The sequence below is a fragment of the Myxine glutinosa genome, chromosome 1 (assembly GCF_964187855.1).
Source record: "Myxine glutinosa chromosome 1, kmMyxGlut1.1, whole genome shotgun sequence".
In the NCBI taxonomy this organism is placed as follows: domain Eukaryota; kingdom Metazoa; phylum Chordata; class Myxini; order Myxiniformes; family Myxinidae; genus Myxine; species Myxine glutinosa.
In genome coordinates, this window is record NC_136261.1 from 405,482,516 (window position 1) to 405,510,497 (window position 27,982).

The 27,982-nt window shown below is 44.0% G+C and overlaps 2 protein-coding genes and 1 long non-coding RNA gene across 4 annotated transcripts in view; 2 read left to right on the forward strand and 1 right to left on the reverse strand.

Moving 5' to 3' along the window:
- Positions 1-14,903, forward strand: part of LOC137412933 (uncharacterized) — an 18,046-nt gene extending 3,143 nt beyond the window's left edge. For both annotated transcript variants that reach the window (XM_078770446.1, XM_078770447.1), the window contains exons 4-6: positions 3,314-3,531; positions 11,443-11,827; positions 11,999-14,903. In XM_078770446.1, the coding sequence (XP_078626572.1) occupies positions 3,314-3,531; positions 11,443-11,827; positions 11,999-12,780 (1,385 nt within the window). In that variant the 3' untranslated portion in view covers positions 12,781-14,903. The remainder of the gene's footprint in view (positions 1-3,313; positions 3,532-11,442; positions 11,828-11,998) is intronic.
- Positions 9,268-17,551, reverse strand: LOC144889600 (uncharacterized). The gene is made up of 3 exons (XR_013621907.1): positions 17,024-17,551; positions 10,022-10,094; positions 9,268-9,799 (listed from the first exon to the last, which is right to left on the reverse strand). It is a non-coding gene; the product is annotated as an uncharacterized LOC144889600 (long non-coding RNA).
- A 1,459-nt stretch (positions 17,552-19,010) lies between these two features.
- Positions 19,011-27,982, forward strand: part of LOC144889599 (uncharacterized) — a 35,523-nt gene continuing 26,551 nt past the window's right edge. Inside the window, exons 1-2 of the mRNA XM_078770443.1 lie at positions 19,011-19,720; positions 22,539-22,935. Of these exons, the coding sequence (XP_078626569.1) occupies positions 19,157-19,720; positions 22,539-22,935 (961 nt within the window). The 5' untranslated portion in view covers positions 19,011-19,156. The remainder of the gene's footprint in view (positions 19,721-22,538; positions 22,936-27,982) is intronic.

Consider the following 27,982-nt stretch of genomic DNA (forward strand, 5'->3'; position numbering starts at 1 on the left):
GGGAATAATTGGGGCCGCCAACAAACGTGTGTGTGTGTGTGTGTGTGTGTGTGTGTGTGTGTGTGTGTGTGTGTGTGTGTGTGTGTGTGTGTGTGTGTGTGTGTGTGTGTGTGTGTGTGTGTGTGTGTGTGTGTGTGTGTGTGTGCGTGTGACCTGTCACGAGTATGAGGTCATGCCAAGTTTTCACTATTGTCAACGAGAACGGCACTCAATAGAGAGCATACCTCCACCTGGATGGCCATATCACTCAAAGGTGTAGAATCACATTAAAAATTCTACTCGTTGGATCCGGATCCGGATCTTTACCAAAGTTGAATCGATTCTTCCTTGTCACAAACACAACCTGCCCACCAAGTTTCGTCCAAATCCATCCATAACCTTTTCAGACATCCTGCTATGTATCGTTTTTCGCCCTACCTCCCAATAGTGAAGATTCACTTAAAAATTTTAAATAATTCTCATATCCGAATCAATATTCAGATCTTCACCAAAATCGAATCCATTTTTCCTTGTTAGACACCCAACCTCTCCACCAAGTTTCGTCTAAATCCATCGATAACTTTTTGAGATGTCCTGCTATGTATCGTTTTTGGCCCTATCTCCCAATGGTGAAGAATCACTTTAAAAATTCTCGTATCCGAATCCTGATGTTCACCAAAATCGAATCGAATCGTCCTTGTCACACACCCAACCTCTCCGCCAAATTTCGTCTGAATCCGTCCACAACCTTTTGAGATCTTTTGTTCACAAACGGACAGACAGACAGGGGAGAAAACATTACCTCCATCGACCTTTGGTGGCGGAGGTAATCGTGGTAGTCGTGAGCAGAGAAATGGCCATTTTGAGATTTTCGGTTTGGATACTTCAACTCCCCCACTCTCTGTCTATGCAAGTTTTATTGTCATACTTCTTCATTGAAATTGCTTTTCGGATGCTATTCCCAAGAGGTAGTGGCAAAACAAACCTGTACGGTTAAGGGTCTCGGTAAATGATGACTTTTTGCTCGTATTTACATATTCATCATCCACATTTAATAAATACCGTAAACAAATTGAGAATGTTATGAAGGATGACATCAGCATTTCTGAAGAGGGGTAGGTATCGGAGAGTATGGGGTGATTAGCAGAGAGTGGATGGATGGCTTTGGATTCGACTTGCACTTGGCTTTCTTGGCTGCTCCCGTGCACACGGTGATCGACATCATGAAGGGCACAACCACAATAAACGTGGGATGACAGAGGTAAAGGCAGCATAATGGGGGACAACTACAATGGCACTCTTCGACGTCGCGACATTGATCGATATGCCTCCACCCACATTATTACATCATTATAATACTTGTACCAAGTTTGATTTAAATCCAGTAAGCTGTTCTCAAGTTATCACATTTCTACCTGACATGACCTCTGACATTTGACCTCTTGACCCAAAAATCTAATCAGTTCATGTTTACATCATTATACATACCTGTACCAAGTTTTAATTTAAATCCCTTCAGCTGTTCACAAGTTATCACATTTTTACCTGACATGACCTCTGACCTTTGACCTGAGGACCCCAAAATCGAATCAGTTAAGCCCCAGTCACACCGGGCCTGCGACCAGGTTACGACCTAGCTGCGACCGAAAATTTTGTGAATCGCTGGCAAATCGTAGAAAGAGCACGTGACTGGTCGCAGAGGTCGTGGGTGATCACCAGAGCAAAATCAGTCGCAGCAAGGTCGATGGTCATGTTCAAAACTTCTGACCTGCGATTCCAAATCGTAAGAGGTCGCAGACAGGTCTTACGTGGTCGTACCACCAGTCGTGCATGGACGCAACACCAGTCGTGCATGATCGCGGGTCAAGTAGTCACACGATTGGTCGTGCTACTGGTCCTGCCACCTGACGATTGGTGGTGCGCCCTGTCATTCAACCTCACGATCGCTAGTGCGAGCGTTCGCAGGTCGCCACGATTGATTGTCCGAGCGGTCGCAAGTTGCCACGATCAGTCGTGCGAGCGTTCGCAGGTCGCCATGATTGATTGTCCGAACGGTCGCAAGTTGCCACGATTGACCGTACGATTGGTCGCTGATCGCCACCACTATTCGCACGATTACCTACGATTGATCTTGCGATCGATCTTCTCCAATCGTTGGTTGCACAACCACGCGTACCACCAATTGTACGGTGACCCCTAAGACCAATCGCTGTTTGCGATCGCAAATGGAGAGCGTAGCAAACGTTGACGATTGGTCGTACCTCGGCCAGATTGCCATCAATCGCACGATCCAGAAATCGTACGATCCAGTGTGACTGAGGCCTTAATCTTTACATCTTTATAAATGCCTGTAGCAAGTTTGAATTGGAACCCTTCAGCCGTTCTTAAGTTGTTGTGGCAACAAAAACCTATCAAGGACGGACAGACGGACAGCCAAACGGACAACCCAAAAACGTAAGCCGGACGGACAACCAAAAAACACAATTTTTTGCTGGAAAAAACACGAGCAAAAAACCCCACAAAGTCACTGGAGGCCTTGTTTTTGGGTTGTCCGTCTGGCTGTCCGTCCTTCTGGCTGTGATAGGTTTTCATTACCGCGATAACTTAAGAACAGCTGACAGGATACAAGTCAAACTTGGTGCAGGTTTGTATAATGAGGTAAATATGAACTGACTAGATTTTGGGGCCATGAGGTCAAAGGTCAGAGGTCATGTTAGGTTAAAATCCTGTTGCCGCGCTAACTTGTGAACCAGTGATGGGGATTCTGACCAAAGTTGGTACAAGTATGTGTTATGATGCAAACAAAGATGGACTGATTTAATTTTGGGGTCAAGAGGTTAAAGGTCAGAGTCTGTAATAGGTTTTTGTTACCACGATAACTTAAGAACAGCTGAAGGGAACGAAGTCAAACTTGGTACGAGTATGTATAATGATGCAAAGATGAACTGACTACATTATGCAGTTTTAGGGGTCAAAGGTCAGAGGTCCCTTTAGGTTAAAAAAAATTCTGTTACCGACCTAACTTGTTAACCAACATTGGGATTTTGACTAAACTTGGCACAAGTATATATTATGATGCGAAGATGAACTGATTCGATTTTGGCATCAAGAGGTCAAAGGTCAGAGGTCATGTTAGGTAAAAATGTGATACTGGAGAACAGCTGAATGGATTTGAATCAAACGTGTATGTTTAATGATGTAATAATGTGAGCGGAGGCATATTGGTCGACGTTGCGGCATCGTAGAGAGTAGTTGTAGTTTTTATTACTACATAGCTTGCCTGGCGCAACGCTCTACCTCATTATGTCCTTCCCTCGCCCATTTATTGGAGCAGGTATGAAGCAGACTTGCTGCGAGTTCCTCGCGAGCCAGATTGATCCCTCAAACTGTCTGGCCATGAGGGATGTCGCCGAGGCACACAATTGCCTTGAACTGCAGCAGGGAGCCGAGCTCTTCATCCAGAAGTTCTCACCTGAAGAGTTTCAACACGACGAATGCTGTTTTCTCGAGAAAAACGGAGTGGACAATTCGATTTACTGCGACGACATTCGGGTGAGTTGTGTTTTTCCTCATCAGGCTGCTAATTGTTCGGCTGGTGAAAAATTTGATGGTCTTGACCCATCGGAATGCACATGTACATTTCAACCAACAGGCTTACCGAGGTTGTCTGCTTATCGTAAGGTTTTTCCCCCTCGGGTTATTCCCTCGATAAGTAGAATTAGTATCAAACTAGAACGGCACTCGGTAGCGAGCATACCTCCGCCAGGTGAACAGTTTACGTTTTGTTTCCCAGAGTAGACCAAAAAATCACAATGCAGAATCACATTTAATCAAAATCATCCATCCACAACTTTTTGAGATGTCGTGCTGTATATTGTTTTTGGCCCTATCTCCCAATGGTGAAGAATCACTTTAAAAATTCTACTATGCGGATCCGGATCTTCACCAAAATTGAATCGAATCGTCCTTATCAGACACACAATCCGTCCACCAAATTTCGTCCAAATCCGTCCTTAACTTTTTGAGTTATCCTGCTATATGTTGGTTTTGGCCCCATCACTCATTAGTGAAGAATCACGTATAAATTAAATAATTCTCAGATCCGAATCCATATTCAGATATTCACCAAAATCGAATCGAATCGTCCTTGTCAGACACCCAACCTCTCCACCAAGATTTGTCCAAATCCATTCATAAGTTTTTGAGATATCCTGCTATGTATCGTTTTTGGCCCGATCTCCCAATGGTGAAGAATCACTGAAAAAAATTATAGTAGCCGGATCCGAATCAGGATCTTCATCAAAATGTAATCATTTCGTCTTTGTCACATATACTACATCTCTTCAGATTCTTCACCATTCAGAGATCGGGCCAAAAGCGATTGTATAAATAACATGATATTTAAAAAAGTTATTGATGGATTTGGATGAAACTTTGTGGACTGGTTGTGTGTGTGACAAAGACTAATCGATTAGATTTTAGTCAATATCTGAATATGGATTCGGATATGAGAATTATTTAATTTTGAAAGTGATTCTTCCCCATTGGGAGATATGGCCAAAAACAATACATAGCAGGATACCGAACCTCTCCGCCAAATTTCGTCTCAATCTGTCCACAACTTTTTTTGATATCTCGTTCACAAACAAACAAACAAACAGACAGACAGACAGGGGTAGAAACTTAACCTGCATGAGGTAAAAATGAAGTTTTGGATCCCTTTTTCTTGTAATGTTCCACCTTATTTGAAGAGGGTCAGTATGGAGCAATTTGTTTGAATCCTGACCCTGTTATAAACTGTCATCCTGTATTTTTTGGTTTGTGTGCCGTAAATCATCCATCGGAGGTACGTTAACATCCTGGGCATCCCGTCTGCCAACATCTGTTGGTGGACATTAACCATCCTGCAATGTCTTTCATGAAGAGTCAGTGAGCTATCATCGGCACCCAGGCCAAATTTCCGTTCTAACCGACAGGGGGTACTGCATCAGCGGCAAAGCTGTCCCTCTAGCAAATGATACTATCCATATCCAAGTGCTGCGTATGAAAGAAGCGGCAGATTATTTTTTTCCCTTTTTTTATAAACTTATAAATATTATAAACTAGCCGAAACCCGTGGAACATCCACGGAAGGGAGGATGTGGTGTATGGATAGAGTGTACCATTATGGATGGCATAGGGGATTTGCTTGTCCGAGTAAGAGTTAGGAAGAAAGATGAGAATGAAGAGTGCGTATATGAACAACGTATTTATTGCAATCTACTTAAATGACAACGCTACGATATACTTTTGAAAAATGAATGGATTCGTAATAGGAATCGGCATAGCACCACTCTGGCCACACTGGCGCAGTGGTATGTGTCAATGGAAAGGAACAGCAGTAGAACCATAGACCTTAAAAAAAATGAACGAATTAGTAAATCGACTGGAATGAGCCCCATACTGGCGCATTGGTAAGCGTCAATGTCAAGGCAGAGCAGTAGGAATATAATACAATGAACGCAGTATCAGAGGTTGAAATTATTTTAAAACTTCTGGATAAACAATGTTTGGGGTAATAGTCAAGCCTCTGACGACTCCTTGCGTACTCGTATTATCAACCTTGATATACACATCTTTGAACGACCGTGCTCTTGAACATGCCACATATAACTGGCCGTGGGAGAAGACAGGAGCAGGCAAATAGATACCCAGTTTACGGAATGTTTGGCCCTGGGCTTTATTTATGGTCATTGAATATGCCAGGCAAACAGGAAACTGAGTTCGCTGTAGAACGAAGGGTAAACTGGCATCAGATGGGGCGAGTCTGATACGGGGTATAAGAGCTCGTTGTCCCTGGTGGGCACCTGTTAGTATTTCTGCATCAAGTACGTGAGAATGAAGATGGTGAAGGTGAAGTCTAGTGCCATTGCAAAGACCTTGACGAATATCGAGATTCCTGAGAAGCATTATAATAGCCCCTGGTTTGAGGCTTAGACGGTGGGGCGGCATCCCCGAAGGTGTTATGCTGTTGAGAAACTCAATTGGATAGCTCTGAGCCTCTTCATTGTCATCAGAAATGGCGCAATCAGTGCTGTAGTAGACTGTCTTTGGACCAGGAATTCTGTCCAAGACCTCATCATTTAGCTTCAGAGTATGTTCGTTGGTGGGGCTCAGAATAACCGTTTGAGCAAGATTTGCTTCTGACACATCATCGAAAACATAGTCAATTATTTTTCCCTTTACAATGTTAAATTGGGAGGGAAGTGCGATACATTCCGGGTGAGTGTCGGGGAAAGGCTTGTGAAGTTGACCATTGCCAAGTTCAATCAGCCACTTAGCGAAATCTTGTTGGTCCTCGTTGGCTCGCATGTTTTTCCACAGTTTTACAACAGTACAATGGTGCCAAAGATGAGAACGTTTCAGACAGTTTTCGACAATGACTGCACGCGGCTTCCTCGGGACAACTGGAAGTACCTGTCTGAAGTCACCACCAAGAAGAAAATTTTTTCCACCGAAGGGAACGTCTGTAGCAGTTATATCTCTCAGTGCTATATCGATGGCATTGAGAGCATGTAAGGGGACCATTGATGTTCCATCAACAATAAACATGGTGACTGATCGAAGCAATTCAGCATGGGCAGAGTTTGGTGCTATATTGCAGGTAGACATATCAATGATAGGGACTGGAAGCTTGAACAGATTGTGAACAGTCCGACCACCGTTGAGCAGTGTGGCGGCAATGCCTGTCCATGCACTTGAAGCAACTCTGAGATTCTGACCACGGAGAAATGAAATCAACGTATTGTAAAGCATAGTTTTGCCACTACCGCCAGGACCATCGAGAAAATAACAGCGAGGTCGTGGCGGTGATTTACTCTGAACCTCCACCACTGCAGCACACACAGCTTCGAATAGCACCTTCTGTTCAGTGTTCAGAAGGGGGTATCTGAGCTTTTGCCATTTCAGCGTGTGGAAAGGAACCAGATTCGGAGTCTAATTCAGCTTCGTCTGGGAGATTCGGAAAACCTAAAGCAGCACAAGTAAGACCAGCATCGAGTAATATTGCTTGAACGTGTTGCAGACCACGCAATTCAGCCACTTGTAAATCACTGGAACGACGAAAGTCCTCAATGAGCGATTCTCTGTGCTTTAGCCAAAGTGTCACTGGATCTTGTGGCTGACAATGGATGCATATTGTGGCAAAGAGGGACCTCAATTCACAAGGCATTCGGAACGGAATGAAGAAGCCTGTGTTAGTGTACTGTCCCATTCATCATCGTCTGACAAAAGGTGACGCATAAGACAGGCATCCTTGAATGAAGATGCCATGACGCCACCAACAGTTTTAATGTCATCGAAACAGGTAGCCCCAGGTACATGTAAAAGCAGTAGACGAAAACAGTATCGCTCCATGTCTTTGGGACCGACAGTGTACATGCGAGCTATGACTTTTTCTCCGCCACGCTTCCGAGCCTGCCACGTTTTGTCAGATGTGAAGACATAATGGTTGGGAATTTCAGTGTAAATCCACTGCCGTGCACTTTCATCATGCGAATTGAGTAGAAACCACACAGTTAGCATGGTACGAGTATCGCTGGCTCTTTGTGCTGCCTCTTGCTCATGCCCTTGCTCAAAATATATTGGCTGTTGACAGGGAAGATGAACAGGCAATCGAATACGGAGTGTGACTGCTGATGCATATGAAACTCGGAAAGTCGCCAGAAGGCCTCTGGAGCACTAACATACCTCGCATCGAGGTAGGTCGATATTTCGTCATGAGCGAGTTCGTTAGTCTAACTTCAACATTAGCACAATCATGCCCCTTGTATATGTATTTGAACAAATACTTGACGCTTTTGACTGACATGCATGCTTCAATATTTATATGTGCATTGTATTTCTTGGAAAGCCATGGGTTATATGGAACAACCCATCTGTTATCTACCTGCACATTACGAATCTTGATTGTGCGTCCATTATCCCGGCATCTGTAGTGGGGATAATCATCAGCAGTAATCATGGTTTGTTGCCGAAATTGTTTTGGATAGTCTTTGGTGCAAACCCCACTGTCCATGCAGACTGATCAGGGAGTGAGTATCCCACATGGTCCGTGAATCATGGTTGATTTGACAACCTCATAAAGCTGGTCTTGTATGGCTGGATCTGGAATTTCTGCACATATAAGCGAGTCAATGTCCTCTGAATGCCGCAACTTACTTTCTGCATCAAGTACAATGAGTAAATGACAGTGCGGTAAGCCTCGTTTTTTGATATTCGATAAGTAGCGACTGGTTTACCCAATACATGACGTACTTTTATGTCAGCAAGAAGTGCATCCAGGTGACGTTTGAAAACTCGAGCAACCAAATCGGGTCGATTCTCTACTCTCTGACCTTGACCCAAGTTTTCGGTTATTTCCTTGCATTTCGAATTGCAAGTAAAAGTAAGAAAAAGGTCACGCTTGCCATACTTGGAGATGATAGCCATTGCGTCTTGGTATTTCTGTGCCATGGCCCGAGGACTACCTTGGAATGTTGAAGGCAATATGACAATTTTACCAGGAGACAATGCTGACAATTCAGCTTGTCGACCAACGTGATCCATCAATCCCTGATAAAGTTATATGCGTAGAGACGATTGATTACGACGGATGAAGTCTAGGCAAGATGCTTCAGTTTTGATATAACAGTCAACCAAGTACTGTTGAAAAAGTTTCCCACCAGAGTAGATGGGACTGAAGCCACGTCGAACTGCACATCGGTATGCATAGAACTGTAGCATGGTTACCCTGCACCTCTTTGCAGTTTGGCGCTGAGAGCAATGTTTCATATCTCAGGACCAGGCAAGGTCTCCTCGCGGAAATAAAAGAGGATACACCATGGGGTCCATATTAGAAGACATGTAAGAAATATTGCGAGGAGCATCACCACGTGGGTACACACCAATGTCTCTGTTAGGAGGTGGAGCACCATTGTCACCGACGAAAATAACAGCCACTTCGTCATGACGGGGCTCGTTGTAGTGGCGCTGGTCACCACCCAGCTTTATGTACATGGTGACGCTTGTTGGAGGAGTACCACGTTCAGTGGCCTCTCTTGCTTGCGCCTGTTCAACTTAACGCATATTCTTATAAGCAACAATGTAAGGGTTAAGCTGTGTAAGAATTGTTTTTGAGACTCGTAACATCACGTCGACAATTTTGATTGTGCTGATTTTTCATTCTCTTTTCAATAGCTAGATCTCCTTCTAGAATATACAATTGGCTGTAAACGGGTTCTGCACCTGGTTCAGGGTGAAGGGAACCGGTTTGGTGATAAATCTGACCATGGATGCAAAAACAATATGGGCCTAGACCTGGTGGCATAGCCAATTGGGCACCGAGCGACGCCAGAGCAAAAGCGCTATTATACTGTCGAATATGTTCTAAAACGTTTTTGCTTCTGTCATCAGTACCCAGAAATAAATTTTTCAATACAGATGGATACGGATGTAGTGATGGAAGTTCAACTTTACCATTGTGACAGCAGTTTAATGCTTCCTTCGGTAAATGAAGAGGTGCACAGTACTCACAAACATTGTCCATTTTCTAGAATTGTTCTACCTGAGGAAACATTTGACGGCCGAGGAATCGACTGTTTGAGCGGTGTGGTTGATCCATGGCAGTAGACGCTTTATTGCCATGTTCAGGGGCTTTGGCAGTGGAGTGGTGTGGTTGATCCATGGCAGTAGAGGCTTCATTGCAGTGTTCAGGGGCTTTGGCAGTGCAGCGTTCAGACTGCCTTTGATGCTTGGTCCTGAGGTTCCTTCCCCTGCCTTCTAGCTGTCTCTTTCGTGGCATCTGAAAAGTATTTTTTATGAGATTCTATATGGTGTGGGTTGGATTTGTGTGAACAAAATCAAGAAAAAGGCGACACTTTGTAGACTCCAACTTACACTGTGTATAAAGTGTCACCTCCTGACTTTGTATTTTATATTGTTAGAGACAAAACAAACACTAAATAACAGCCACATACCAAAAACGTGTATTTTCAATTTTCACTTGTGCAAAAATGCTACTCACAATTACATCGCCTGTGCGTCGGCCTGTGATTGAGCCAGAGAGTTGGCCTGTGAGTCAACTTCCTTTCCAATGTCTGCAAGAATTGAAATACTGATTGTGAATGTGTAAAATTATATGAAAGAAGAACATGCATATCAATAGACGATGCCATTGAAAAGGAGAGCAGCTGTCAATAGAAAAGGATGTCTGACATCAATTTGACATTATTGCACAGGAAATGACAAACAAAGAAACAGTTCATTTCCATCGGGTAATATTACGATGAGAGATCAGCCGACACCTTTATTATGTCCATCAGCATCCATGGCACTTAGAAAGAAAAAAAAACGTGGCATCAGCCAGCCGCAGCCAACTATCACGTACCGTCTCAAAGTCAATGCCATCCTTTTATCTCTTCGTATACAACTCACTGATTTCTACCTTATCGTGAACAGGGTAAAGCCTACTTTGATAATCATGAACGGTGGCAGATGCAGGAGTTGGTGAAACGAAAGGGGGGAGGGGGGCTGATCATTACCTACCCCACGCCACATGGCCTACGCCATTTGTTGAGATCATGGCCACAACGGAAACACAACAACTGGATAGGTAGGGCCTAGGCCTACGCCTACTTTTCATCACTTGGCGAAGTACACTTTGTTTTAAGCTTTTCGAAGCTGAAGCCTTGGTATTTATTGCTTTATATGATACTGATGGGCTGCTGATCGGTTTCACTTCGTTGTAATCACAGTATATGGAAGAAATTATGGTAAACCCACCTGATGAGGTTAGCGTACACCGCGACCGACGACACCGGCACAAATGCATGCTCTGGATTGTCCACTCAGTGGACGGCTTGCTGTCGCCTTCGACTGTCCAATCGGCGGACGGCTTGCTTCGCCTTCACCCAGCAGACGCCAATAAGATGGCGTCGTATCGGCAGTTAATCGGTTGCTTTTGGGCCCCAACGTTGGCTAATTCAGATTTTTCGAGTATGGCTGAACGTGATAAACAAAGAGCGCGGTTCGTAGATCGTAAATCCATTAGTGCCGTGGGCATCGGGTCACTGGGTGCGGCGTAAAAGGGATAACAAAGTCGAGTCCTTACGCTATTATTATATCGATATTTTATTTAAGAAAAAAGTTTTAAAAAATAAACTCGTGTTTTTATTTTTCTGTATGCAGGTGGTTGGTATGACTCGGCACAGAAATGATTTATTTACTTTTAATTTGTGTGCAGGTAATCTTGTTAAATTTGGTAAATTTGTTTTGGTAAATTTGTGTGCAGGTAATTTTGTTAAATTTGGTAAATTTGTTTTGGTAAATTTGTGTGCGGTAAAATTACAAATTTAATTTGTGTGCGGGTAATTATGTTAAATTTGGTAAATTTGTTTTGGTAAATTTGTGTACGGTAAAATTACAAATTTAATTCGTGTGCGACAGGTCATGTGCCCGACAAGGGCGCGGGGTATTTTTGGTCCCGTTCCGGCCTGGCTGGAGAGTCAGGACCTGACGGCTGAGGCGCTCCGAGCCGTGGTTGTCGGGTTGGGGAACGCGATCCTCACGGCTCTCTGCGTTTACACCGAATCCTCTCCGGCGAGAAATAAACTGGATTCTTTATTATTGCGAAAGTTCACCACCACCATGTACGCTGCGCTCTGTCACTTTATGGACTCGTGCTTTGAGGAACTCGGCTTGGAACAGCTCGTTGTTCCTGAATCTGGAAAGGATGCTGAAAGCGGAGGATCTGCTGGAGATATTTGGATGAATATGGAAGAAGATGATGACCCTGTTGTTCCTGAGGAGGAAGAAAGAGATCCAGAGGATGGTAAGTCATTGGAATTGCAGCCAATAAGTGATGAAATTTAAGGATAGGCTTGCTGAATGTTGCTTGTTTTGTCACACATCGTGAAGTAGTCGCGTTCAGATCTCAATATTGATGAACGTTAACCTCAACAGGGCAAATTCATCTCTTGCTTTGCTTGAATGAACTTCACAGGGGAGGAAGTGAAGCCGATGAAGACGTTCACCTGCAGCTGGTGCTCTCAGAGTTTCACCACGAAGGGAGCGCTGCGCATGCACATGGAGGCGCAGTGCATGGATTCCGGTGATAAAAAGTACAAATGCAACGTTTGCCCCTACAGTACGTGCAATAAAAGAACCTACACAGCGCACACTCGGGTCCACACTGGGGAGAAGCCATTTACCTGCAACGTATGCGGTAAGAAATTTAGTACATCGTCGTACTGTCAGATCCACATGCGAATCCACACGGGCGAGCGTCCGTACACCTGCAAGGTTTGCACCAAGACCTTCTCCAATTCGTCGACACTGCAAAAGCACACGCGGATACACACAGGAGAGAAGCCGTACATTTGCAGCGTTTGCGGGAAGGGGTTCCGTCAAAAATCCCACTGTCAGATACACATGCGCGTTCACACGGGCGAGCGTCCGTACACGTGCACGGTGTGCGCAAAGACTTTCTCAGATTCATCGGCCCTCCGGCAGCACGCGCGGATACACACGGGAGAGCGGCCCTACATGTGCAAGGTGTGCATGAAGACGTTTTCCGACTCTTCGACTCTCCGGCAGCACGCGCGCATACACATGAAGGAGCGTCCTTGTGCGTGCACGGTCTGCGCGAAGAAGTTCTCCGATTCTTCCCTTCTTCAGGACCACTCGCAAGTCCACGCCATGATGTCTCCATACATGTGCACTGTGTGCGGGAAAGGATTCCTCTCGCATTCGAACTGTAAGAGGCACATGAATATCCATCTGTAACCTGGATTAAGCGACGCGTTTATCCAGTTCCGTAACCACCCCACATCTTCTCCGAACAAGAACTTGACTTTAATTTCGCTATTCGATGCACTTTTCCTGTTTGTTGAAATAGGACCATTTGTCGTTTGCTTTATCGTTTTTATTTTTACTTTTCATTTTGTGCCTTCTTCCTTCAACTCTGCGGGTGAATGTTTTTTTGGTTGTGGTCGAAGCCTTCCGTTTGTGAAACCGACGTTTCGATCGATGCGAAAGTCGGTCGTCGAGTTAGGTCTCGAGCTAACCAACGAAGGTGATTGGCAAAGAAATATGCTCTCCGCCATTAAAAAACAAACCGAACATGTAGAATTGGTAATGCAATTGTTGATTGTTCCTTCGTTCATCCCAAGTGCCTTTTGTGGCACGAGGGATGTGCGGAACACTTGCTTGCAAGTTTCCCGCCTCGCGTAATTGGCTCGTGCAATAATTGTTCAGCACGTGCAACTCGTGCACCCTTAGGTTTTCAGAGGTGGCGAGACATTCTGAGCAAACTTGAGTCTTTCCGAGACACTGGCCTGTGGATAATCCAAATAACAAAGTGATTACATTATTTAATAATCAATTACAATGCCATGTCTGTCAGAAAAATTGGAGAAATCAAATCGTTGGACACCTACGAGCATGGTCTGCCATCCGACATGTTGCAAAGCTCTTTAATTTGAGGACAGAAACTGTTTATTACTTCAGAAAACATTTTCGAGCCACTGGATGTAAAAGAGATTTGCCAAGAAGTGGACATCCCAGGGTAACGACTACCGCTCAGGACCGACACATTTACACGACCCATCTATGCAATCTGTGTCAAACTGCCCAGAGTAATGCAATCGCACTTCCTGGGCCTCGCAGGATCGACCTCTTCACAGGAGGTCCAGGGAGTCCTCGATGGACCTCCTGGACCTCCTTGGACCTGGACTAGTGGCAGCACTGTCTTTATTCATCTCCGTGATCCAGGGATCCGTGCTCGTCATCCTGTTCAGGGTTCAACACTTGTGCCACGACACATCGGAGTATGCTGGCAGTGGTAAAATCAGCAGGTCCAATGAGCACGGAGGCAACGGGCAATTGTTATGTTTCATGGGGAATGCACGTTTCTCCTTGGAAGACATGATGTCCTCAAGAAGGTTTCAAAATGAAGCAACGAGCGATTATGCCCAGTCTGCATCCACGAAGCTGCAAGTTTTTGATGAGGAAGAGTCATGATTTAGGATGGCATTGCTGAAACCTTTCACACAAACTTGATCTGTAACCATGGCAACCTGACAGCAGATCGATACATTAATGAGATCTTGCAGCAACATGTGTTGGCCTGCCATGTGACACCCTGGCCTGCCATCTCGCCAGGTTTGATTCGGGCATCGACTGCCATTCCCCGGGCTCAGATTCGGGGGCTCATACTGACAATGTGGCGGCGGTGCAATGCACTGATTGCTGCCGGATGTGGACATACCTGGTATTGAGATTACTTCCACAATGGATCCCGATGTGAAAACATTCGCCACTTAAATAAATCACATCAACAACAGTCAGGTGTTCAGTTTTTTTCTGGCGGGGATTGTAGTTGCCTAATCTTTTGAGCCAAAACTATCTGGTAAACATTACAATGAACAGGAATGGTAATATGATCAGTGTTGTAGGAACTTTGAGACGTTTGTTATTTCAAACACTGATACGTTCCCAATTTTCTTTAGCACTTTCCATTGCTCATTTTTTTGCTTTTCGGGAGTTAGTGGTTTTTGTTACCTTCGCCACCAAAGGTGGATGGAGGTTATGTTTTCACCCCTGATGTCGGGATGATTAAGTCACAACAGGTGTGTTAAACACATGAAGATTCGCGATGAATGCCCATTCACATGCACTGTGTGTGTATTAAGACGTTCGCTCATTCTTTCTTAAAAGCATACTTGGAATCGCATCCGGGGCGAAGGTTTGGGAATGTAACTTCTTGGCACGACTCCTTAGGGTGCCAATGATGACCCCTGGCAAGCAGCGAGAGCCCCAAAAGGGAAGCTGGCTGCTACCAGAAAAATCTCCAAATGACTAAACTGACAAATACAACAATAAAGAGCAATAAGAGAATGCAGACCCTTGCCAGGACGTGTTTTTAGTGGTTTTTAAGGCTTTTGTGTTAAAACAGAAATGGTGGCCGAACCACGTGACCGATAACGTCTTTTTTTTTTTCCCCACCAATTTATCCCTAGATTATACAACAACAACAACAACATGCATTTTAAAGGCCATTTTCCCTACAAGAGCGGGGTTTAGCCTTGCGGTCCCCATGACAATCTTCTCCATTTTGCCCTATTTTCTGCATCTCTCCTTGTTAAGCCCCTTGCCCGTATTTCTTCTTCCACCATCTTTAGCCAAGTCTTTCTCGGTCTTCCCCGTCCTCTACTTCCTTCTGCATTCATTTCCATCACTCTTCTCAACCAGTCACTTTCATCCTTCCTCAACACATGACCAAACCATCTCAACCTGTTCCTGTTCACAGCATCAATCACAGGCTCGATTCCCATCATCTTTCGCAATTCATCATTTGTCTTCCTCTCTCAACGATACTCCGCACATCCATCGAACCATTCGCATTTCCACCCTTTCCAACCTTCGTTGCTGCTCTACATTCATTACCCATGTCTCGCTCCCATAAATCATAACACTTCTCACACATGCAGCATACACTTTTCCCTTCAGCTTCAACGACACTCCCCTCATCATCAGCACGCCACTCAGTTCCCGAAACTTCTTCCATGCACATCTCACTGGAGCAAACGTTGCCGAGTCTGATCCACCTTCTCCATTCAGCATGTCTCCGAGGTAGCAAAATGTTTTCACATATCCCTAGATTATGCTCATGAAATTTCATCTTGATTGGATGAAGTTTTGTACTTGTCGAATTATGACGTCATAATGGAGGCACCCATGACATCATCAACATATTTTATTCCCCATGGAGAGTTCTTTACAATGAGCCATGTCTAAATTTTTTCTATTCAGCACTTTCGGAGATATAGAGGTGCAAAGTTTTTAGTTTTTTCCAAAATGGCACCTGTACCACGTGACCTATGACATCATAATTATCCAAAAATTATACAAGCATTGTACTTCGAGCATTGTACTTGTCAAATTATGGTGTCATAATTAAGACATCGATGACGTCATCATTAACATATCTTATTCCCCATGGTATGGGGAGTACTTGACCATGAGCCATGTTTAAACTTCTGGGGTGCAACTCTGCCTCCCTCACCCCCCCCCCCCCTTGTGTTTGAGGAGGGAAGAGCGAGGAAGAAGGTTGGAGGAGATGGAGGTAAGAGTTCGAAGGGAGAGGCAGTGGGGAGGACACTGAGGAGGAGGGGTGAATTGGAGAAAGAGGAGGGTGGGATATTTCAAGGGAAGGGGTGAGTTTAGGAGGGGAGGGGTGAGGGGGGAGTTTAGGATGGGAGGGGGGAGTTTAGGAGGGGAGGAGCGAGGAGAGAGGGGGGAGTTTAGGAGGGGAGGGGTGAGGGGGGAGTTTATGAGGGGAAGGGCAAGGGGGAGATCTGAAAGAGATGGGTGAGGAGGGAGTTTAGGAGGGGAAGGATGAGTTTGGATTTTAGAAAATGTTGGACGATTAATGGAAAACGAACATTTATTGTAAAATGAGTTTTTTGTGATTTTCAAGTCAGAGATACGTTTGAAAACCTTTGTCGCAAAGCACAGCAAATTTGTCAACGACAGGATACGAGAACAAGAAAACTTCACAACTTGGTTCTTGAAATGTGATCTTAAAAAAAAAAGGTGAGTACTTTGGGCACCACTGTTGCACCTTCTGATACCCGCCAAAGGAGATAACAATGAGTGAAAACGTGTGTGTGTTTGTGTGTGTGTGGTTTTTTTTTTTGAAGGATTGCTCTTGTTGACACAACCGTGGACCCATTAATTGACATGGGAAAGTGCCCAAAATGTGAACTCGACCATAGAAAGGTACTCGACATACAACCCACTGGGAGATGAACACCTGAGATCCTCGGTGAAGCAAGCTTGATTAATTTACAAATTCGATCTCTCGTACCCTCAGTATATTTAACACCAACTTAGAAATGGCCAATGTATTGGTAGACCTGTTCTGTGTTTGTGATTGTGATTTCTTTCACTTTGCTTTCAATGCTTTCCCTGCTTTCAATGTGACTGAAACTCCTGTTCTGAGCAGTGATGTGGGATAAAAACGTACCTGGCGTTGCGATGCAGAAACCACTGAAATTCCTGCGGTATGGTATGATTTCCTCCAAAACAACGCAGCGTCTCCTCGCCGGGGCGATACACAGTCTTCGCTGCAGAAGTGGGGTTGATAGATGTTCTAACCACAACCACCCTTATTCTCCTGATGTCTGCCACGGGATTACTACTTTATCCGAAGATGAAGGACCCATTGTGAGGCATCCTGCAAGCACATAAACAGATCAAATGAATGAAGAATGAGTGAGCAGTCTCAAGTCTTTATTTAATGTGGAGTTGTAGCTCCACCACTCGCCAGTTGAGGCAGCGAGGCTCCATCAGCTGACTTATATGTCCGGATATTTTAATTTACGGACAATTGTGATTTTTTTTTCTATAACCTTGGCAGGTGCAGCATCTGAACTGGGTTCTCAAGATCAAATTTGGCGAGATGCCCTTCCGAGCTGAGTCGGAGTCAAGCCATGTTTGGCTGTCAACTCGGATATCTAAGTTTTAAGGTTTTTTTCTGGTTGAATTTTTTTTTTGGTCTTTTCTGTTTTTTAAAGGTTTTTTTCCTTTGATCCAATATGGCTGCCAGACCATGTGACCGATGACATCATAAATTTACATTCTCCAATTTAATTGTTGTGTAGAAATTTCAACTGATTGGGCTAAGTGTTGTATTTGTTGAATTATGACGTCATAATTTAGCCACCAATCAAAAACACTTATTCCCCATATGGAGTTCGTTACAGTGACCTGTTTCAATTTTTTTTCCATGTCGTGGTTTCAGAAATATAGAGGTGCAACGTTTTTCGTTTTTTCCAAAATGACACCTGTACCACGTGACCTGTGACATCATAATTATCCAAAAATTATACAAGCGTTGTACTTGCATTGTACTTCGAGCGTTGTACTTATACTACCCCCCGTGAGCGTTTTTTTTTTTTTGTTTTTTTTTTGTATACTGAATCGAGTCTCGTGAAAGAGCTAACATTTATTTCACAAACAAATCAACCAGACAAACAAAATATACAAAAAGAGGGAGCGGAAGACAAGATGGGGAGAGAAGGGGAAGCACACAACCGCAACATTTGAGAGCAGGGAGAAGTGTGGGAGGGAGAGGGCTTGGGGGCAGGATGCGTGGGAAGGGGAGGGGGGGGGGGGGGGAGAGAGGTATAAAACATAAGGGGACCGAAATTAGCGGGGGTAGAAAAGATCAAGGTTTTGGATGGGGGAGGATAAGAGATGGTGGTGAACAGCTGTTTTAAAGACCTGGAGGGTGGAGTGGGATTGAAGAGAGTGAGGGAGTTTGTTCCAGAGGTGGGAGAAAAGAAGAACGAAGGAGTGAAGGTGAGCAGGGAGCCTAGATTTTGGCAGTTTAACCATAAGAGGGTTGCTGGCAGATCTTGTGCGACCTGTAGGAATATTTGGGGGACAGAGCACAGAGAGAGCTGGGGGAGCAAGGCCGGAGAGGAGTCGGTAGAAGACAGAAAGACCACCAACCTGCCTGCGGTGAGTGAGTGAGAGGCCCTCGGCGTTGGCTTCATCGTGGGGGTAGAAATCAAAACAGACACACAAAGTATATAATAAGGTATATTTCTGTCCACCCAATTTTCCATGTTCATATCAGAAAGAAAATCAAGTTAAAAGTTATTTGCAATGCAAAATATGCTTTTTAAAGGTGCGCATCGGTAAAATATTTTGACACTGCCATTTTGCGTTTGCAATGGGCTGTGTGTCATGACGTCACGCCGCCCTGGGATATGAAGCCTGTCCGCCATTACGGGAGACAAATGTGAAAGCGCAGCAGCACAGGCTGACAGGTGCACATCAAGACTGGAATACATTCATTAATACCGAGTCCAGCACCAGTAAATGATCGATCCAGCTCGTATATACATCTCATGATAAACATTTAACTTTTGTCTCTGTAAATGGCGACACCATCACGCGGTCTCGTTCTTAAAGCGGAAGTGACGTCAGTGGAATTCCCTCGTCTTTCACAGGGGCCATCCGCTTATTACGTAACTCACGGGAGACAAATGCGGAAGAGTACATGGCGCCACGTGCTTTGCGCGGAACAACACGTACCTGAGCGCACACCGGGAACACCTCTCAGGTGTGCTCCGACGACCAGAGGCAATAAATGGCGCGGGAAGCAAAGAAATCCCATAACAGAGGAATCCCGAACACGTCCATCACTTTGGCCAACAAGTTTGACATCCTGAAGAAAATTGAGGAAGGAGTGAGCGTGCGCTCCATCATGGCGGAATACAACATGGGGAAGTCGACGGTGTACAACCTGAAGAACTTCAAGGAGAGACTGCACAAGTTCCAGCAAGAGTCGTCTGAAGGTATAGCCGAGAGGAGGACGCGGCTGCTATTCGCCGACAGGTACAAGGACATCGAGCAAGCGACCCTCAGGTGGTACAAGCAGCGACGGAACGCGGGGGTTCCCATCAGGGGCATCGACATCAAGAACGCGGCCAAACGGTTCGCCAGCTTGTTCGACGTGGCGCACTTCAGGGCGTCCTCGGGTTGGCTCTTCCGCTTCGAGAGACGCCACCGCCTGGTGTACAAGAGGATCATGGGGAGGAACATGACCATGGACGTTGTGGGACCACTCGGGGACGACACCTTGGGCCACCAAGCTTACTGGATCGAGCACGCCATTAACATGAGTATACGTGACCGGTGCAGACTCGTCAAAGTGAGAGCAAAAACACATTGTTGTGTTCATCATTTGCTCTCTAACATAGTATTTGTAAGGATTGTTGTCGCTTGGATCATGTTTGCTATATGTGAATTTCCTCGGTTATATTTGTCCTGTTTATAAAGTCATGGCGGTGTAGTGTGAGTATTTAACGCTTGTTAAAATGTACTTAAAAATATATATATCGGCAAATTTGAATATATATATATATATATATATATATATATATATATATATATATATATATATATATATATATATATAGGCCTATATATATCGATTCAAAATCGACACCAATCTATCTATAATTCCATTAATCTCTGTGTGTATGTGTGTATGCGACAACGATTTCTCGACAACTACCGGTCCGATATACTTGAAACTTGCCAGGTATATTGCTGGGGACCCGAGGATGTGCCTTTTCAAGGTTTGAAATTAATCGGACAAGTACTTACCGAGCTATGGCGATTTAGCCGTTCGCCGTTCGCTTTGGCGTTGCGAATGGACCAAACCATTGCATGTAAATAGAGGGGGGGGTTCTGTGGTCGTTGCGAATGGACCAAACCATTCATGTAAATAGAGGGGGGGGATTGTCACTGTACTCGCAAGCCGTTCGCCGTTCGCTTTGGCGTTGCGAATGGACCAAACCATTTCATGTAAATAGAGGGGGGGGATATAATTTTAGATAGATATATAGTACGGGCATATATATAGTACGGGCATGCCCTAGTTAGATTTAAATGGGGGTTATAAGATGGATTAATGAATGTCGCAATGCTGGAAGCGGCGCTGAGTGTTGACTGTTGTCATGGTGACGCACCGTGCTGCATACACACAGAGCATCGGTTCGGTCAAAGCATTTTCTTGGCTGGGGTTCAAATCTTGGACGGGCTACCGCAGGATATTTGATTGAGTGTGCAGGAATGAGTATTTTGTTCAGGATGCCGGAGATAGCTCGCCTAATGTGATGGCGAAGATAGCAGAAATAAGGCGAAGGACGTCGTGGGATCTTCAACGTCCAGCAACTGATGCTGGCAGACGGAATGCCCAGTTTAACTATAGGAATCCAACATAGATTAGACAGCTTGGAAACGTGTGTGTGTGTGTGTGTGTGTGTGTGTGTGTGTGTGTGTGTGTGTGTGTGTGTGTGTGTGTGTGTGTGTGTGTGTGTGTGTGTGTGTGTGTGTGTGTGTGTGTGTGTGTGTGTGTGTGTGTGTGTGTGTGTACACACTGCCAGCCCGATGGAGGCTTTTTATTTTGTTTACTTTTTTAAGTTGGCTTGAGGTAACCATTTGTTTTCAAAACACATGATCAATTATTCTTTTGCTTAATGTTGATGTGTCTACTTTGTTGTCCCCCGTCGCACAGCGGAGCGAAAGGGGGACTATGGTTTTCCCCCTCCGTCCGTGTGTCCGTCCGTCCGTCCGTGCGTGCGGGCGTGCGTGCGTAAGCGAAGGTCCGCATTCGAATTTGGTGTGTGGGTGCAACCCACGTCAAAATCAAAGATGGCCGCCGCCATGTATGTCTGATGCCATGTATGTCTGAACCTTGTGAGATTAATATCTTGAAAAATAAGCGAAGTACCAACTTATAATTTGGTGTGCGGGTGTATCTCGGCATAAGGAAGAACGCTATTGAAAATTGGGTCGCCACGTCAAACTGCAAGATGGCCGCCACCATATATATGTCTGAACCTTGTGAGTGAAATATCTTGGAAAATAAGCAAAGTACCAACTTCTAATCTGGTGTGTGGGTGTACCTAGGCACAAGGAAGAACGCTATTTAAAATTGGGTCGCCACGTCAAAAATCCAAGATGGCCGCCGCCATGTATGTCTGAACCTTGTGAGTGGAATATCTTGAAAAATAAGCAAAGTACCAACTTCTAATCTGGTGTGTGGGTGTATCTAGGCACAAGGAAGAACGCTATTTAAAATTGGGTCGCCACGTCAAAATCCAAGATGGCCGCCGCCATGTATGTCTGAACCTTGTGAGCGGAATATCTTGAAAAATAAGCGAAGTACCAACTTCTAATCGGGTGTGTGGGTGTATCTAGGCATAAGGAAGAACGCTATTGAAAATTGGGTCGCCACGTCAAAATCCAAGATGGCCGCCTCCATGTATGTCTGAACCTTGTGAGCGAAATATCATATCATAGCATGTTTTTTGCATCTTCCACTTTGTCAACTCACATCACTTCACCCACGGGGGACCTAGGCCTAACGCTTGTTTTGTTTAATGTTGATGTGTCTACTTTGTTGTCCCCCGTCGCACCGCGGAGCGAAAGGGGGACTATGGTTTTACCCTCCGTCCGTGCGTGCTTCCGCCCGTGCGTGCGTGCGTACGTGCACTGCAATATCTTTATAAAAGTAAGCGAAGGACCGAATTCTAATTTGGTGTTTGGGTGTATCTAGGGATAAGGAAGAACGCTATTGAAAATTGGGTCGCCACGTCAAAATCGAAGATGGCCGCCACCATGTATGTCAACCTTGTGAGCGGAATAGCTTGAAAAATAAATGAACTACTAACTTCTAATCCGGTGTGTGGGTGTATCTAGGCATAAGGAAGAACGCTATTGAAAATTGGGTCACCACGTCAAAATCCAAGATGGCCGCCACCATATATGTCTGAACCTTGTGAGCGGAATATCCTGAAAAATAAACGAACTACTAACGTCTAATCTGGTGTGTCTCCAACCCACTCACAAATATTATCGACTCTTCCATGTTTTTTGCGTCTTCCACTTTGTCAACTCACATCACTTCACCGACGGGGGACCTAGGCGTAACGCTTGTTCTTTTTTCGCTTTGTTGACAGACATTGGACTGGGCGAGAGCTCGAGTGTGCCTAGCTCCCGTCCCGACCTGGCTGGAGATCCAAGGCTTAATGGAGGAGTCGCTCCAAGCCGCGGTTATGGGTCTGGGGATCAAAATCCTCGGAGCGCTCTGTGCCCGTGCCAAGACCACTCAAATGAGGGTTCGACTCCGGTTTTTGGCTGCACGGAAGTTCACCGACACCATGCACGCCGAGCTGTGTCTGTACATGGATTCATGCCTTGCGATGGGAGGATCGGAACGGACCTTTGCACCCGGATGTGGAAAGGATTCTGAGGAGATAGGAGGATCTGGTGGGGCACCTTCTGGAGGCAGGTGGAAAATTGCGGAAGATAAGGACTCGGTTGCTCCTAAACAAAAGAGAAGGAGCCAAGAGGAAGGTGAGTCGTGTATACACTATAAAAAATTTTATTGAAAAAATCATTGTCATATTTACAAATAATGAATATATATCCTTGGATGAGGATGGATAATTGGATGGAATGGCATTTGATAGGATTGGAGGGTCGCTGAATGTAACAATCCCGTGAGTAATGCTTGAAGCTCCGCCTACCAGAATGCCATGACGTCATCTGACATGGGGAACACTTTGGGGAAAAGGTCGACTTTCGGCCTGGGCTGCACGACCCAAAATAAAAGTACGAGTCAAATGAGTAATTTTAGATCCCATAAACAGAATTTTAAAGTCCATGCTAATTCTACTTACAAAGTCTGATCATAATACACCAAAAGTGGAGATGTGTATACATATATTGTATATCATGGAGTATGGTAGTACTGCATATAGTGGGGTGATCATGGAAACAAAATGGCCGCCACATCAAATGTGCACAAAGTGATATGCTGAGAAGATAATCTAGTGAGGGAGGATAGGAACCTTTTATTCTCGAGTGTTTATGAACTACCAAGATTAAAAAAGATGCCAGAAAATACCGCTAAAGTATCACAATGGAGATCGCCAAATTGTACTTTGCGTGTTAAAAACCATGGTAAACGGTTGCCCAACCTAACACAATAACGGCTGATAAGATTATTCCAACAGGAGGAAGTTATTTTGTCTCTGGACTATTACACGCAAACCAAATTTTTGAAAACGTACAACAATATTAAGCGTTTTATGAAAAGATATCGAACTTAAATGTGGACTCAACCAAAACAGGCCAGGATTGTGGGAGGGTGGTGGGAAAATGGGCACAACCATTAGCCAAAAGCGTAACATATCCTCCCCCTCCCACCCCTTCCAATCCCCAAGATCGACGGAAACAAGCCTTAAAAACAATTTAATAATATAGATCGATTTTATCCATGTCAAAATAACAAAATATATTAAACATGAAGAGTATTAAATGTGCTTAATATTATGATAAAATATTTGTAATTATTTTCAAAAGAAGTCGCACAAATATAATTTGCAACACTAACTGATGGGAAGCTCCATATTTCCTGGTCGAGTGATTGTGAATCTGGGCCTGGCTGTCTTCTTGCCGCCAAAAAACAATGCCGCTCCAGTGGGTAATACTCACTGATGTCTGTATACTCTCTCAGTGATCTGTATACGTGTATTTTGCATTTATTTATTAACTCTTTCATATATTCCCCCTGGAAAAAAAACAGAAAAAGGGGGAAAATGGGCAGATGGGGCTCATTTGCCTTGGTAGACAGCTCATCTTGGAGAAGGAACCGCCTTTAGAGGCCATTTTTCCCCACAGAGCAGGGGTTTGCCTTTTTTGGGTATCGTGGTCCCCTTTTAGGAGCAATGTTTTATGACCGGACGCCCTTCCTGCCGCCAACCCTGTTAGTCGCCCCTTGCGACACACAGAGAATTACCAGTGAACTGGGACTCAATTTGCCGACCTTGGAAGGATGAACAGGCTGAGTCAACCCCCCAGCGTTAATTCGGCGATCGACCGGGATTCAAACCCAGGATCCTAGGATCCCAAGCCGGTATGCTAACCGCTCGGCCAACACCAGGCAACATCTTGGAGAAGGAAACTGAATCCAAATTCACTGCTGCTTTGAGGTTCAGGATTTTAAACCAAAGGTTAGGGGTTTAAAGGCAACAATCCTTTTTGAAGGATTCGATGCGATGGGCTAGCGGCTAGGGTGCCGGCTTAGGATCCTAGGATCCTGGGTTCGAATCCCGGTCAATCGCTGAATTAACGCCAGGGGGGTTGACTCAGCCTGTCATCCTTCCGAGGTCGGCAAATTGAGTACCAGTTCACTGGTAATTCCCTGCTTGTCGTTAAAGGCGGCAAAAAGGGTTGGCGTCAGGAAGGGCATCCGGCCGTAAAACATTGCTTCAAAAAGGTCTGGCCGTAAAACATTGCTTCAAAAAGGGGACCGAAAAAACAACAACAACCACAGTTCCCGAAAAAGGCCAACCCCCGCTTGCGGGGAAAAAATGGCCTCTAAAGGTGGTTTTTTTTTTTTAAATCCTTTTTGAAGGAGGTGCTCGTTGCATTCATGAACCCATTGGCCACCCTTGGGCAAGGTGTACTTACCCCCATTTTAGCCTCCCGATCTGGGTTACGTGAAGCCATGGGGGAACAGCTAGTGGATGGCCATGCAGGCAGCTGGTATATATTACCAGTAATAGCTGCAGGGCCTTGATTCGATGCGTATGATTCTCGAATGAACAACAATGGCTAGGATCACCCATCTAGTACAGACACTTCCTGGAAGAAGGCAATGCTAAACCATTTCTGTACATTCCAAGAGATAAACCTACGGTGCTGGACGATGCCCCCCCCCCCCCCCCAGGTTTGGAAGCACCCAAATGGCTACTGTGGAAAAGCAAAGGAATTGCAGGAAATTACGGACTTTGCATCCAAAATAAGCCAAGGTGGCAAATGTTGGAGTTGTGTGTGGCGAATGAGCTCGGCATTGCAAACACGTGGTTCAAACAATCCAAGTGTCGACTGTGCAGGTGGACTTCACCTGATGGACAACATAGAAATCAGATCGACTACATTCCAATCATTCCATGATGGTCTACCAGGAGCAGATTGTGGGACAGATCATGAACTCCTTAAACCCATTCACATAACCCCAACTTCCATCAAAATGCCGGCATTTCCCACCAATTTGCCGACATCGCTTTGATGTGAATGAATGAATGCCGGGATTTCGTTTTCCACCAATTTCCCAGCATTTGTCCTCGTATTGAAGGTATAACTATAATGGCACTGGGTAGGGTGCATACCTCCGCCAGGCTGAAAAGTTTCTTTTGTATCCCAATGATAGGCCGGATCTGAATTCGGACCTGAACCAAAATCTAATTGGCTTGTTCTTGTCCCCAAACCAACTCGTCCACCAAGTTTAATCATAACTCATCCATAACTTTTTAGACATCGTGCTATGTATCAGTTTTCGCCCCATCACTCAATGGTGAAAAATCATTTTAAAATTAAATAATTCTCGTATCCGAATCAAAATTGAGATCTGCACCAAAATGTAATCGAATCATCCTTGTCAGACACACAACCTCTGCACCAAGTTTCGTCCAAATCCGTCCAGAAATTTTTGAGATATCCTTCTATGTATCGTTTTTAGCCGTATCCCCCAATGGTGAAGAATCAATTAAAAAATTCTAGTCGCCGGATCCGGATCTGGATCTTCACCAAAATCTAATCATTTCGTCCGTGTCACATACACTACCTCTCTGCCAAATTTTGTCCGAATCCGTCCACAACTTTTTGAGATATCTTGTTCACAGACAGACAATCAGACAAACAAACAAGAAATATGTCGTGCATAGCACGATACTTACAAAATCCCTACAATAAGTTGTTGGCCTATGATGACCTCAAAAATAATTGGTGGTTGAAATCAGTGACCAAATATGCAAATCCTCTTAAAATTTCAAGTCGATTGGATGAGAATAGAGGATTTTAGAAATTTGACAAAGTTGGTGACCTATGGCCTATGTTGACCTTTTGACCCCAAAAACAATAGGCTTCTTGATTATGCCCAACTCTACCATTTGGTGAAGTTTTGTGAAGACCAGTTGAAAATTGTGACCTGTAGGCGATTGACATATAGACAGACAAACAAACAGACAGAAGAACGCACAAGACCAACAAATATAATTGAAAAATCTTCGATTTCCGCAAGTAACAAACAGATAGGGGTGAAAACATAACCTCCATCCACCTTTGGATGATATTTAGCAAGAGATGCAAAAATCGAGTATAATTTATCTTGATACTTCTCCTTTTAGCAATGGATGCAAATATCTCATATAATTTATCTTGATGCTTCTCCTTTCAGCAACAGATGCAAAAATCTCGAACAATTTATCTTGATGCTTCTCCTTTTAGCCATAGATGCAAAAATCAAGTATAATTTATCTTGATGCTTCTCCTTTTAGCAATAGATGCAAATATCTCATATAATTTATCTTGATGCTTCTCCTTTCAGCAACAGATGCAAAAATCGAGTATAATTTATCTTGATGCTTCCCTTTTAGCAATAGATGCAAAAATCTTGTATAATTTATCTTGATGCTTCTCCTTCTAGCAATATATGGAAATATCTCATATAATTTATCTTGATGCTTCTCCTTTTAGCAATAGATGCAAAAATCTCGTCTAATTTATCTTGATGCTTCTCCTTTTAGCAATAGATGCAAAAATCGCGTCTAATTTATCTTGATGCTTCTCCTTTTAGCAATAGATGCAAAAAATCTCATATAATTTATCTTGATGCTTCTCCTTTTAGCAATAGATGGAAATATCTCGTATAATTTATCTTGATGCTTCTCCTTTTAGCCATACATGCAAAAATCAAGTATAATTTATCTTGATGCTTCTCCTTTTAGCAATAGATGCAAATATCTCATATAATTTATCTTGATGCTTCTCCTTTCAGCAACAGATGCAAAAATCGAGTATAATTTATCTTGATGCTTCTCCTTTTAGCAATAGATGGAAATATCTCGTATGATTTATCTTGATGCTTCTCCTTTTAGCAATAGATGCAAAAATCTTGTATAATTTATCTTGATGCTTCTCCTTCTAGCAATATATGGAAATATCTCATATAATTTATCTTGATGCTTCTCCTTTTAGCAATAGATGCAAAAATCTCGTCTAATTTATCTTGATGCTTCTCCTTTTAGCAATAGATGCAAAAATCGCGTCTAATTTATCTTGATGCTTCTCCTTTTAGCAATAGATGCAAAAAATCTCATATAATTGATCTTGATGCTTCTCCGTTTAGCATCGATGCAAATATCTCGCATAATTTATCTTGATGCTTCTCCTTTTAGCAATAGATGCAAAAATCGAGTATAATTTATCTTCATGCTTCTTCTTTTAGCAATAGATCGAAAAATTTAGTATAACATGTCTTGATGCTTCTCGTTTTAGCAATAGATGCAAAAATTTAGTATAATTTATCTTGATGCTTCCTCTTTTAGCAATAGAT